We start from the raw sequence: 14,885 nt of genomic DNA on the forward strand, positions 1-14,885 counted from the left end.
AACTCCCGTTATTACGGGTCGTAATTACGACCCGTAATAACGGGCTCATAGACTTCTATTGGCCACGGGTACCTTCCCGTTTTCTTACGGGAAGGTGCCCGTGCCGTTAAAAAAGATAGAACATGTCCTATTTCAGGCCGTAATAACGGCACGGACAGTCCATAGAAGTCTATGGAGCTCCCGTAATGACGGGTGGCTACATGTGTGCACCCGTCATTACGGCAGCGTTGCTAAGCGACGTCAGTAAATAGTCACTGTCCAGGGAGCTGAAAGAGTTAACTGATCGGCAGTAACTCTTTCAGCACCCTGGACAGTGACTACCGATCAGAATAAAGAGCAACCTGTAAAAAATAAAAATAAAAGACGTTCATACTTACCGAGAACTTCCTGCTTCCTCCAGTCCGGTCTCCCGGCCGTTGCCTTGGTGACGCGTCCCTCTCGACATCCGGCCCGTCCCTGGATGACGCTGCAGCCAATCACAGGTCAATCACAGGCTGCAGCGGTCACATGGACTGCCGCGTCATCCAGGGATGTCGGGCTGGATGTGAAGAGAGGGACGTGTCACCAAGACAACGGCCGGGTAAGTATGAATTTCTTTAACTTTTATTACAGAAAGGGCTGTCCCTTCTCTCTATCCTGCACTGATAGAGAGAAGGGGCTGCCGATTAGTGCAGTGCTATTTTGCCGCCAAAAACGTGCCCGTAAATATGGGTGGAATACAGGTGACACCGGACCCATATTTACGGGCACGGGTTCGTAAATACTGGTGCATAACGGGTCGAATACGTGTGACACCGGACCCGTATTTACGCCAGTATTTACGGGTGGGAAAAAATACGGTCGTGTGCATGAGGCCTATGAGTGTGTATCGAAGACATTTAAATCTTTGTGATGCATGTCATCAAAAATCACACACTGTATTATAGTCCAGAGCTGTATTCATAGTTCTGTTTGTTGCTATTGGAAACCGTCAACTAGCTTATTGTCATACACACACAAACTTAACGGAGTTTTGCTGGAAGATTTTGGCTATGAAGTCTATGAAGAATTGTAAATAATGCTCTATACTATAATACTTCGGTTTTAAAAGGACACCTTACACGGGCGAGAGGCGGCGGGCAGCGGACGAGAGGCGGCGGGCAGCGGACGAGAGGCGGCGGGGAGCGGACGAGAGGCGGCGGGGAGCGGACGAGAGGCGGCGGGAGCGGACGAGGGGCAGCGGACGAGAGGCGGCGGGGAGCGGACGAGAGGCGGCGGGGAGCGGACGAGAGGCGGCGGGGAGCGGACGAGAGGCGGCGGGGAGCGGACGAGAGGCGGCGGGGAGCGGACGAGAGGCGGCGGGGAGCGGACGAGAGGCGGCGGGGAGCGGACGAGAGGCGGCGGGGAGCGGACGAGAGGCGGCGGGGAGCGGACGAGAGGCGGCGGGGAGCGGACGAGAGGCGGCGGGGAGCAAACGAGAGGCGGCGGGGAGCAAACGAGAGGCGGCGGGGAGCAAACGAGAGGCGGCGGGGAGCAAACGAGAGGCGGCGGGGAGCAAACAAGAGGCGGCGGGAAACGAGAGATGGTTATTTAGTAATTTTGAGTCTAACAAGTACAGCTCTATACAAGATGTGTGTCAAGCAATCTCACAATATAAACCTGGATGAAAGAAGAAGTGTTGCACAGATCATTATGTTGAAACTAACGAACGATGGACCACTTCCTCATTTGAATGGCTAATTGCAAAACTCAATTTGTATGCCATCTAGATTAGGTTATAAAAGACAGATATATTTTTTTCTTCTCTAACAAATTAAAGCAATATTTCAGGAAAATGAATCCTTGCTTCTTCCTCTGGGGCACATGGGCCATTAGCAAAGACGCATTCCCGTAGGATACCCACAAACCTTAAGCTAAATGAGAGACAATGAAAACATGACAGACTGTACAATCTATACGGTTTTGCATCTCAATCTCTTCCCCCGCACAACTAAAAAGCCCCTGGGGCAGCCTTGATCAAACCTCGGTGAATTACACTAAACTAACAGGGCTTTGCTCATTCACAAAAATAGAATAAAATAGGAGATAGATTGCATAAGTTATATTTGGAACCGTGAGATTTTACAGGTCTGTAATCTATCCTAGTTACAACTACTGGGATTCAGGGCTTGGAACTAAATGGCAGATAACAAGGTATAGGAAATTGGATAGAAAAATCTTATCAATGCTTGCAAGTTCAAGAGAAAAAGTGAGACCCCCAGGAACTATAGAATTAATTTGGGTAACATTAACACCATTTTGTTAGTAGACTGTAAGGATAAAACATAGTAAGAAAGACAAATAGCAATCCCACCTAAAGTTTGCAAAAAAATAAAATAAAATAGAACAAAAAATAGAAGTAAATATAAAGACCCAGTCCAGTTATTGTGATGATTCACAGGTTTTCAATTGCTTGTAATGATAATTGACTATTATAAATGAAGACGACGAATGATAAACAATAAAGCGATCATGCATCATTCATCTTCATAGATCGTGCCGTGGTTATCAGCAGTGTGATTGGTAATTGTAGGAGCCACCCAAAGCAACATTTTTATTTACACAGAGCATTGTAGCCTATCGCAGTGATTCTCACGAGAGCGGTCACAAGGCAATAATGATGCAGCTCACTGCGAGAATCATCATGATGGAAATGTCCAGCAGATCAACAACCACAATTTCTCTAACCACTGATCGTACGTAAGTAGTTTGAAAAATTTGTGTGTGTAAAAGGGCCTTAAAGGCGTTAGCCAGGCATGGGGCTGTTTTTCATATTGATGACCTATCCAAAGGGCAGGTCATCAGTATATGATCGGTGGTGGTCCGACACCCGGACCCCGCACCGATCGGGTGTTCCGGCTGCCTCTGGCACCGGAAGTTTTCCAGTGGCCGTGCCGGAAGCAGATGCTCCGTACACTGTATAGCGGCCATGCTGCAACACTGCAACTCTACTCCTATTAAAATGAATAGGCGCAGAGCTGCAGCACTGCACGGAGGCAGCCGAAACAGCTGATCGGTACGGGGTCCGGGTGTCGGACCCCCAAAGATCATATACAGATGACCTCTCCTGTGGATAAATCGTCAGTTTTGAAAACCAGCCCATGCCGAACAAGCCTTTTAAAGGGTTTTCCCATCTAATGGCGCGGCCATAAAAATCTATGGAATTAAATAAAGCTACCATGGCAACCAATGGGACTTGTGTACATGCATATCGAGTGTTAAGTCCGTATCAATAGGACATCTTGAAGATGTTACAGTAATCCTTCAAGAGGCTTCTTCAGATCAACAAGCTAGAAGGAAAATGATATGGCTCAACATACTGTGCTAAAAGTTTACATTGAAAAGATAAGGTGTAGCAGAATGGTTAACACTTACCAGTTCTGCCCTTTGCTTTTGCAAACCAGTATCTTCTAGAGCCTGAGACACCTGAACCTGGAATATTAACAGAAAAAGTATATAAGAAGAGCATCACTCTACATTGCTGATCTACAGTTATCAAGAATGCATGTCGAAGGTTGTGTCTAACAGAGGGGTTGTCTCAGTAGGGCATATGATCGTCGTAGACAAGGGTCCCTGCTCAGGACTTCCCAACTTTTAGCCAGAGCTGAGTCAAGCAGAGTTCTGGTTGACTCAGCCCTTCTATGTATTAGGGCACTTTAAGACAGCTGATTTTTTTTGCGCCCATATTACTGACGCAACACTCAACCCCTCTCCCCAAGGTTCATCAGAACTAGAGTTAGAGAACCATAGGCTTATATGGTGCTTTAACTCCCGTCCTGAAGGACCACGAGAGGTCCGGGTGTTGTCCATAATACAGGCACAAAAAAGCACCAGTATTACACCTGTCTGAAAGCATCCTTACATGGTTGGCCATCTAGTTGAATGGCTACGGATCTATGATTGATTGCAGCTTCCCTGAGTGATCACAGCCGAATCCAGCTGAAGCCAGGGCCAGCTGTAATCTGAACAATGACACTTGAGTGGTTACACCATTTTTACAGGCCAGGCCAGACCAACTTAAAAAAATATATATATATATATAAAAAAAGTTTAATCAGTGACTTCTTCAGAAAAACATTTAAGAGATCAAATGGTGGAAAAAATAATGAAGGGTTCTAGCCATTCGGTCTTATCATTGAGCCCTCAGAAATATTTTTAAAAAAGCATAATAAAAAGACACAATCATTAAAAAAAAAAGCAAAATAAAAAGGCACAATCATTGACCTCAACAAGAATAAATAAAACAATGCAGAATCCTTTTAATAATAGACACAATGAAGATCTGGTTCTTTCTCCAGCCACTAAAATAAAAACTTCATAAAATAAGACAAAAGGATAAAACAAAAAGGTAACTAGCATTCATTGTGCAAACTTGAGGGGACAAAACGGCTGATATCAGAAAAATCTACAGTCGTCTTTAGGTATTTCGACTTTATTTTTCTGTCTAATTGAGGCTTTATTTTGAAGATTGTAAGCCCTGCATATAAATAAGAGCCTTTGCAAATGAATTTTCATTATCGTGCATTTAAACAGTCAATTTATCTTTTAAGTAGGATTGCTAATGCGGAAAGATTTCAGTCTAATGAGGATTTTGAACTATACATAAAAGAAGAGGCTTCTATCGATATGGAAAGGAACACAACAGTTTTGGGACAATTACCAACTCTCTGAAATAGTCACGAATACTCTTTGAGTTTGCTTCATTTGAACATTAATTTCTGGCAGTAGACAATAGAAGCTAATAAAGCGTTATCATCACATTCAGATGAGGATATTTCCATTCCACATTCCCAGTTTATTAAAATCTCCCCTATAGTAAACTCCCGTACAGCAAAAAAGTACGGTGGCGACATAATAATGCATGGATTTCTATGTGCACTGGCAGCCACAGACATTAAATGACTGATTTCACAGGTTGCCTTTAAAATTAAAAGGTAGGTTAATATACAGAATATAGGAATAGAGCCATTAGACCAATGGAGGTGGAACGGGTGGGTCACAAAAATAAGAAGTACAAAAAAAAAACAGAATGCAGTCTGAAACCGTCCCATGTCATCATCGACCAATTTTACAAAATTGTTCTGTTTTCACACGTAGCCCATTGGGACAATTCATCTTCCATTCTTGGTAATTTAGTGTTGCCTGCGGGCATGAGAAGCCTAAGCAGGTTCATAATGACAAAAAGTATAGGGCCAAACCAATGTGTGTCTTCATCTTCTTTACTGGCCCAACAGGAGCTGCATGGATGACCACTATGGAATCCATTTTAATAAATTTACTTTTCACAAAGATGTGACTATCAACAATTACTTCCTATAATCACATACGAGGAGATTTGCCAGGCAGTTTTTTTTCTTCTTGAGATGCAACCCCGTAGAGGCGAAGGTCTAGGAAGCATGACAGGCATGTGGAATTGCTATCTATTGGAGTTACCCCCGTTACACAATGGTGTGGTTGTCAACTTTTGGTGGACATGAAATATGATTTTGGCTGTTAAGAAAAAGTTCCTGAAGTCATACGAGTAACACAAACCTAAGGTAGGTAAAGAACACATTTATAAATTTGTTTAAAAGTGCTCCAAGTTCAAGAGAGCTCTGGATAAGCCCAACAATTAGAAACTAAAAAGAGGCCACACAAATACTTTGAGAAGACTACCCTTCTAGAAGACCAATTTTAGGTGGTCATCTCAAAGAAAATTGGCAATATAGCATGCAAAGTATATGACAGAACTCAAAAGTTGGTCTAGATGAAGGGTTCGTCTACGTATTATAAGAGGTATTATTTTGGAGAGATATCACGCTATGTACAGAGCAATAAACCATACTTCTAGACATGCAACACTATGAAGAACACAATAAAATAACACTAAAGCACCAAGGTTTTCCACAGTTCCTACTGGTCTAATATGTAAAGGACTCAAACCAATATTCAACAGCTCTTAATGGACCAGTGAAACAACTCAGCAAAGGAAACCATCATAAATCATTTAGTACATCGTAAATCTGAAGCATGGGTCTGAATTGTGATATGGTTTCACACTGAGGTATCACTATTCTTCCCATGACATCTCCTAAGACGTGCTCGCAGAAGTCTTTAGACGACCATTTTAAAGCCGATACAAAATGTGCAATTAGTAAGCAATTAAAGCCCAACAAGGTCTGTCCTACTGGACTATTGATGAACATTTAGGACAAGCTTCCAGGACACAATTTGCCTTGTCACATTAGATCATTAATGTTCAATGACATGAACATGCTAATCGACCTCCCCAAATATAGATAATCAATTGTGATTGGCTGGGAAAGATAACGTTGTAAGACGTGTCTGCTTTATTAAAATGGTAAATTATAACTAAAGGCAAAACTATTTCTCTTGGCTTTGTGTCTCAGAGATTGAAAAATAAAAAATATGGAAAGGAAGGTACGTTTTGCTTTTCCATGTTTCCGCTGAGAATTAATTTTGGGATAATACTGGACTCTCCCTGATCTTCTCTGATTTGACAGAAAACCAGCCCCACTAATTTGGTTCTGTTTGTGAAGTAGAGAAGGTTCCCTTGAGTGACAGCCAAAAAAAGAAGTGTTACTAATCAGAGCTTCTACTGATAGACCTGACTACAGAGGAGACTGTTTGTAGTCAGAATCCAGCAGTCACATCCTCTCCCATGTAAAAATGTAACTTAACGTTAATTGACTATGTTCCTCTAAACCTGGAGCACAAGATTTTTCCTGGGTCGCCATTCTATTGTTACATTTGGTGCTCTGTACGCTAATTTACTTCTAAATTGCCAACTAGGCGTTGACAATCTACTCTTACCAAAGGGACGTCTCTCTACACCGGAATGACGCTGGTCGATCAGCACAGATGACGTAAGATCGGCCTCTAATAGCGAGTCCTGGCGATGTGTTTCATTGCAGCATCAGCATGTGAACCAGAAACAGGAGAGGCCGCTTGACAGCCCCCTTCCTATTACAGTATCCTGAGGGACATGTCCATGTGAAGTGTTTCATTTTTTTTTTTATTTTAATCAAAAACTACTATAGGTTTACAAAGAAGTCTCATCTATCTGTATGCGGATTATGTACCTCTTGGACTCCTCCCAAGGGCAGTAGTAGATTTGGAAAATGTGATACACCTTTAAAAAGGCTATTAGAGCCACAAACTGGAAAGGTGGAATATGTTAGATTCGGGGGATTTCAGCTGCTGGAACAGGGGGACCCTGGGTCCCCTATGAGCCCAAAACCGACGAGAAGGCTTTGGTATAAAGCAGCGGTCGAACAAAAGCACTGCTGCTCTAATCAAACTCCATGGGATTGACTCACATGATGCTTGGGAGTGGCAGTGCGCATATTTGACCGCTGCTCAATTCGAACTTCTGCTTGTCCTGGTTATGCAGTTATGGGAGATCAGGGGTCCCCATTCTAGTGATCGGTGGAGGTCCTCCATGGATCTTAAAGCAGAGGAGAGGTAGTAATAACTTGGGGCCTGAATACCCCTTTTTAGAAAATTTTCTTGTTAAACTGTATGAATACAAAAATGAAAATAACGTAAAATATCTGTTATGCAAAATGAACCGGTCTTCCGTGACGGCTGTCGACTACACATATCTGAATTCCAACATGGGCTGATGTTTTGTTAAACTCTTCCTTTCAAAGAGTTCTCTTCACATTTTTCTTTTAAAACAAAATAAAAAAAAATACTATGGGCTTTAAAGGGAATATATAATTGAAATTGAGGATTAAAGAACTTATTTTCATGTATTATAGATGATCCTGTCATTACGCGCAGGGACATATCTTAAATTCAGATCTGGCAAAGATGAAGCTGTCAACATCAGACTGAATTGGCAATTAGAGATTATAATTATGGGCTTGAAATTCTAAAACCTCCGTGACCTGCGACTTTGCAAACAGATCTGTAATTCGCGTCTCACCTGGAGGCAGAGAGGAAAGTTTGTTTGGCTATGTAGTAGACTTAAGCGCCGAGTGAGGAGGCCACAACTGAGACGTACTGTAAACATTTGTCCTCTTACTGTTAACGCTTATCACATAAGGAGCAGAATGGATGTTAGAAATTAATGTTTGCAGCCCATACTCCATTAGGAACAAATCTCACACTTCTAGTAGCTCACCGACATGCAATGCCAACATTAAAAGGGTTGTCCAGGATCAGAAAAACATGGCTTCTTTACAGAAACAGCACCTAACCTGTTTCTAGTCTACGGGTGGTGTCTGGTCAGCTCTATTGAAGTAAATGGGACTAAGCTGCAAATACCACACACAACCTGTGCACAGGTGTGGCGCTGTTTTTGGAAGAAAGTAGCCATGTTTTTTTATTCTGGACAATCACAACAGCGAACGTTCTGCTATTTCCCCTTTGTCTTTACATAACTAGTTGTTGTGATCTGCTAGAGGAGTTTACCAAAGATGCCAACACACACATTAGATCATAGTGGGCCAAACACGTTGTTTTTGGCAGGATCAGACAATGACCGAATGTGCATGGGGGCAGGTGTTCCCACAGGAAATAAGCAGAAGAGTCTTGCAGCTGCTTATTTCCCTATTCCCATAACAAAATATGGAAGCTTGGTTGAGTTAAAGGGGTTATCCAGTATTTTAAAGTTGATGGCTTATCCTAGGGATAGGCCATCAACATTAGACAGGTGGAGGTCCAACTCTCGGCACCGCCACCAATCAGCTGTCTGAAGGGGCCGCAATGCTCATACTTTTGCAGCAGTTGTGCAAGGTATAGAACCTCATAGTCACGAGTCTTGGTGGGGGTCCGACTCTCGGCATCATCGCTGATCAGCCTCCTCATGGTTTAGATTGCTTTTTTTGTTTGTACTTTTCCACACACCGTTACTTTTGTAGTGGCTGTGCAAGGTATTGCACCATTGTACCATTCACGTTTCACGGGACCGTGCTGCAATTCCTTACACAGCCGCTACGAATGTAACGGCGCGTTCAAAGTATGAACAGAAATGTATGTAGTATTGTTATAGTAATGTAGTATTGTTATAATAATATTATAGTAATGTAGTATTGTTATAGCAATGGAGTATTTTTATAGTAATGCATTATTGTTACAGTAATGCAGTATTGTTATTGTAATGTAGTATTATAGTAATGTAGTATTATAGTATGTAATATTGCTATAGTAATGTAGTATTGTTATAGTAATGTAATATTGCTATAGTAATGTAGTATTGTTATAGTAATGCAATATTGTTATAGTAATGTAGTAGTATTATAGTAATGCAGTATTATAGTAATGTAGTATTGTTATTGTAATGTAGTATTGTTATAGTAATGCAGTATTATAGTAAAGTAGTATTGTTACAGTAATGCAGTATTGTTATAGTAATGTAGTATTATAGTATGTAATATTGCTATAGTAATGTAGTATTGTTATAGTAATGTAGTATTGTTATAGTAATGTAGTATTGTTATAGTAATGTAGTATTATAGTAATGTAGTATTGTTATAGTAATGTAGTATTGTTATAGTAATGTAGTATTGTTAGTCATGTAGTATTATTATAGTAATATAGTGTTATAGTAATGTAGTATTATTATAGTAATGCAGTATTATAGTAATGTAGTATTGTTATAGTAATGTATTATTGTTATAGTAATGTAGTAGTATTATAGTAATGCAGTATTATAGTAATGTAGTATTGTTATAGTAATGTAGTATGATTATAGTAATGTAGTATGATTATAGTAATGTAGTATGATTATAGTAATGTAGTATGATTATAGTAATGTAGTATGATTATAGTAATGTAGTATTATAGTAATGTAGTATGATTATAGTAATGTAGTATTATAGTAATGTAGTATGATTATAGTAATGTAGTATGATTATAGTAATGTAGTATTATTATAGTAATGTAGTATTATAGTAATGTAGTATGATTATAGTAATGTAGTAGTATAGTAATGTAGTATTATTATAGTAATGTAGTATGATTATAGTAATGTAGTATTATTATAGTAATGTAGTATTATTATAGTAATGTACTATTATAGTAATGCAGTATTTTTATAGTAGTGTAGTATGGTTATAGTAATGTAGTATGATTATAATAATGTAGTATTATAGTAATGTAGTATTGTTATAGTAATGTAGTAGTATTATAGTAATGTAGTATGATTATAGTAATGTAGTATTGTTATTGTAATGTAGTATTGTTATTGTAATGTAGTAGTATTATAGTAATGTAGTATTATAGTAATGTAGTATGATTATAGTAATGTATTATTATAGCAATGTACTATTATAGCAATGTAGTATGATTATAGTAATGTAGTATGATTATAGTAATGTAGTATGATTATAGTAATGTAGTATTATAGTAATGTAGTATGATTATAGTAATGTAGTAGTATTATAGTAATGTAGTATTGTTATAGTAATGTAGTATTGTTATAGTAATGTAGTATTATAGTAATGTAGTATTATTATAGTAATGTAGTATGATTATAGTAATGTAGTATTGTCATAGTAATGTAGTATTATAGTAATAGTGTTATAGTAATGTAGTATTATAGTAATATAGTGTTATAGTAATGTAGTATTGTTATAGTAATGCAGTATTGTTATAGTAATGTAGTATTATAGTAATGTAGTATTGTTATAGTAATGTAGTATCGTTATAGTAATGTAGTATTATAGTAATGTAGTATTATTATAGTAATGTAGTATTGTTATAGTAATGTAGTATTATAGTAATATAGTGTTATAGTAATGTAGTATTGTTATAGTAATGTAGTATTATTATAGTAATGTAGTATTATTATAGTAATGTAGTATTATTATAGTAATGTAGTATGATTATAGTAATTTAGTATTGTCATAGTAATGTAGTATTATAGTAATAGTGTTATAGTAATGTAGTATTATAGTAATATAGTGTTATAGTAATGTAGTATTGTTATAGTAATGCAGTATTATAGTAATGTAGTATTGTTATAGTAATGTAGTATTGTTATAGTAATGTAGTATTATTATAGTAATGTAGTATTGTTATAGTAATATAGTGTTATAGTAATGTAGTATTATTATAGTAATGCAGTATTATAGTAATGTAGTATTGTTATAGTAATGTATTATTGTTATAGTAATGTAGTAGTATTATAGTAATGCAGTATTATAGTAATGTAGTATTGTTATTGTAATGTAGTATGGTTATAGTAAAGTAGTATTGTTATAGTAATGTAGTATTGTTATAGTAATGTAGTATTGTTATAGTAATGTAGTATGATTATAGTAATGTAGTATTGTTATAGTAATGTAGTATTATTATAGTAATGTAGTATGATTATAGTAATGTAGTATGATTATAGTAATGTAGTATGATTATAGTAATGTAGTATGATTATAGTAATGTAATATTATAGTAATGTAGTATGATTATAGTAATGTAGTATTATAGTAATGTAGTATGATTATAGTAATGTAATGTAGTATTATAGTAATGTAGTATGATTATAGTAATGTAGTAGTATTATAGTAATGTAGTATTATTATAGTAATGTAGTATTATAGTAATGTAGTATTATAGTAATGTAGTATGATTATAGTAATGTAGTATGATTATAGTAATGTAGTATTATTATAGTAATGTACTATTATAGTAATGCAGTATTTTTATAGTAATGTAGTATGGTTATAGTAATGTAGTATGATTATAATAATGTAGTATTATAGTAATGTAGTATTGTTATAGTAATGTAGTAGTATTATAGTAATGTAGTATGATTATAGTAATGTAGTATTGTTATTGTAATGTAGTATTGTTATTGTAATGTAGTATTGTTATTGTAATGTAGTAGTATTATAGTAATGTAGTATTATAGTAATGTAGTATGATTATAGTAATGTATTATTATAGCAATGTACTATTATAGTAATGTAGTATGATTATAGTAATGTAGTATGATTATAGTAATGTAGTATTGTTATAGTAATGTAGTAGTATTATAGTAATGTAGTAGGATTATAGTAATGTAGTATTGTTATTGTAATGTAGTATTGTTATAGTAATGTAGTATGATTATAGTAATGTAGTAGTATTATAGTAATGTAGTATGATTATAGTAATGTAGTATTGTTATTGTAATGTAGTATTGTTATTGTAATGTAGTAGTATTATAGTAATGTAGTATTATAGTAATGTAGTATGATTATAGTAATGTATTATTATAGCAATGTACTATTATAGCAATGTAGTATGATTATAGTAATGTAGTATTATTATAGTAATGTAGTATTATAGTAATGTAGTATTATAGTAATGTAGTATTATAGTAATGTAGTATTGTTATAGTAATGTAGTATGATTATAGTAATGTAGTATTGTTATAGTAATGTAGTATTATAGTAATGTAGTATGATTATAGTAATGTAGTATGATTATAGTAATGTAGTATTATAGTAATAGTAATGTAGTATTATAGTAATATAGTGTTATAGTAATGCAGTATTGTTATAGTAATGTAGTATTATAGTAATGTAGTATTGTTATAGTAATGTAGTATCGTTATAGTAATGTAGTATTATAGTAATGTAGTATTATTATAGTAATGTAGTATGATTATAGTAATGTAGTATTATAGTAATAGTGTTATAGTAATGTAGTATTATAGTAATATAGTGTTATAGTAATGTAGTAATGTAGTATTATTATAGTAATGTAGTATTATTATAGTAATGTAGTATTATTATAGTAATGTAGTATGATTATAGTAATGTAGTATTGTCATAGTAATGTAGTATTATAGTAATAGTGTTATAGTAATGTAGTATTATAGTAATATAGTGTTATAGTAATGTAGTATTGTTATAGTAATGCAGTATTGTTATAGTAATGTAGTATTATAGTAATGTAGTATTGTTATAGTAATGTAGTATGATTATAGTAAAGTAGTATTGTTATAGTAATGTAGTATTATAGTAATGTAGTATTGTTATAGTAATGTAGTATTATAGTAATATAGTGTTATAGTAATGTAGTATTGTTATAGTAATGTAGTATTATAGTAATATAGTATTATAGTAATATAGTGTTATAGTAATATAGTGTTATAGTAATATAGTATTATAGTAATATAGTATTATAGTAATATAGTATTATAGTAATATAGTGTTATAGTAATATAGTGTTATAGTAATGTAGTATTATAGTAATGTAGTATTATAGTAATATAGTATTATAGTAATATAGTATTATAGTAATATAGTGTTATAGTAATGTAGTATTATAGTAATATAGTATTATAGTAATATAGTGTTATAGTAATGTATTATTATAGTAATGTAGTATTATTATAGTAATGTAGTATTATAGTAATATAGTGTTATAGTAATGTATTATTATAGTAATGTAGTGTTATAGTAATGTAGTATTATAGTAATATAGTATTATAGTAATATAGTGTTATAGTAATGTAGTATTATAGTAATATAGTATTATAGTAATATAGTGTTATAGTAATGTAGTATTATAGTAATATAGTATTATAGTAATATAGTGTTATAGTAATGTATTGTTATAGTAATGTAGTATTATTATAGTAATGTAGTATTATAGTAATATAGTGTTATAGTAATGTATTATTATAGTAATGTAGTATGATTATAGTAGTTCAAATAACTATTTGATTAACAATAATTTTGTATTGTATCAAATTTAAAAGTAATGTGGCCCGTCAACTTCACATTTTTCTATGTGTGGCTCATTTACCTGGCCAAGTTTGAGACCCCTGGGCTACGCCATAAATGTCTGATCGACGCGGGTTCGGGCTTGGCTGTTTCGGGAACGCGCAACTAAATTGAATGGAAATAACTGCGCGGGCCACCTCTCCATTCGTTTTACGCCTGGTTGAGGCACCAGGCAGGACGGGAGTTGGGGGACAAACGCTCTCAATAAAAAGGTAAAACCCACATCAGTCATTCCCTTAACGTTAATCCAGCCTTGCGCATATAGAATACAATATAAAATCCACGATGAAGCAATGCACTAAAGATGATTTGTAACACAACAATCTGTAAAAATAATCCAAGCATGACAAGGAATAGCACCAGAGTGATTTCTTGACGGTAATAAATTCCACATTACCCTACATTAGTTGCTTTAGTAATTGAATACATATTAATTTAGTGGAGGCTGAAAGTGAACCATTTAATTGATTTCATAGAGGGTTTTGTAGTCATTAAGAAAAGTTTCATTTGTTGTGGGAAGTCACGAATCACTCGGAGAGCCTGAACAAATCCTGCACCGGGCGAAGTGCGGCGATTCAACTGAGCATTCAGGATATGACATCAGCGCTAAATGAAACGGATTACCTTCATGCTGGAGATGTAATTAGTGCTCAATTACATAATTATTCTATTTGCTAATTGACTGCCACAATAAAAAGAATACTTGGTCAATTAATTGAGGCATTTGACAACTTTGCAATCTCTGTTTCTGTTTATCTAAAACCCCTATTAAAAAATGAAAAAGCAAAATGCCAGCGTCAAATTCTTTTTTTTATTAGGGTGCCAAACTTTACAGTAAGGGGAAGTTCATATGGAAATACTGCGGCACAATACAGTAGAAGAGTGGATGAGATTTTAACAAAACGTATCCACACGCTGCGAAATGATGAGCGGAAAACACTCTCGGAAATAGAGCTTCGGTGCAGTTTATTAATCCGCAGCAGGTCAGTTTTATTTGCGCAATTGCTGCTTTTGTGTTGCGAGTTTTCCCCCATTGAATTCAATGAGAGGTAAGACCCACATAAATAGCAGATGATGTGTTTTTTTGCAGCAGAAAAGCAGCAATTCTGCAGAAAAACAAACACAACTCAGAAAAAAAAAAGCGTA

The 14,885-nt window shown here is 35.4% G+C and overlaps 1 protein-coding gene across 4 annotated transcripts in view; it reads right to left on the reverse strand.

Annotated features, from left to right (window-relative positions):
- The window catches only part of MAD1L1 (mitotic arrest deficient 1 like 1), a 527,150-nt gene that overhangs the window by 288,063 nt on the left and 224,202 nt on the right, over positions 1 to 14,885 (reverse strand). For all 4 annotated transcript variants that reach the window (XM_075830343.1, XM_075830342.1, XM_075830344.1 and 1 more), the window contains exon 13: positions 3,394 to 3,450. In XM_075830343.1, coding sequence (XP_075686458.1) covers positions 3,394 to 3,450 — 57 coding nt within the window. The remainder of the gene's footprint in view (positions 1 to 3,393; positions 3,451 to 14,885) is intronic.

This window comes from Rhinoderma darwinii, chromosome 6 (genome assembly GCF_050947455.1).
Source record: "Rhinoderma darwinii isolate aRhiDar2 chromosome 6, aRhiDar2.hap1, whole genome shotgun sequence".
NCBI lineage: Eukaryota > Metazoa > Chordata > Amphibia > Anura > Rhinodermatidae > Rhinoderma > Rhinoderma darwinii.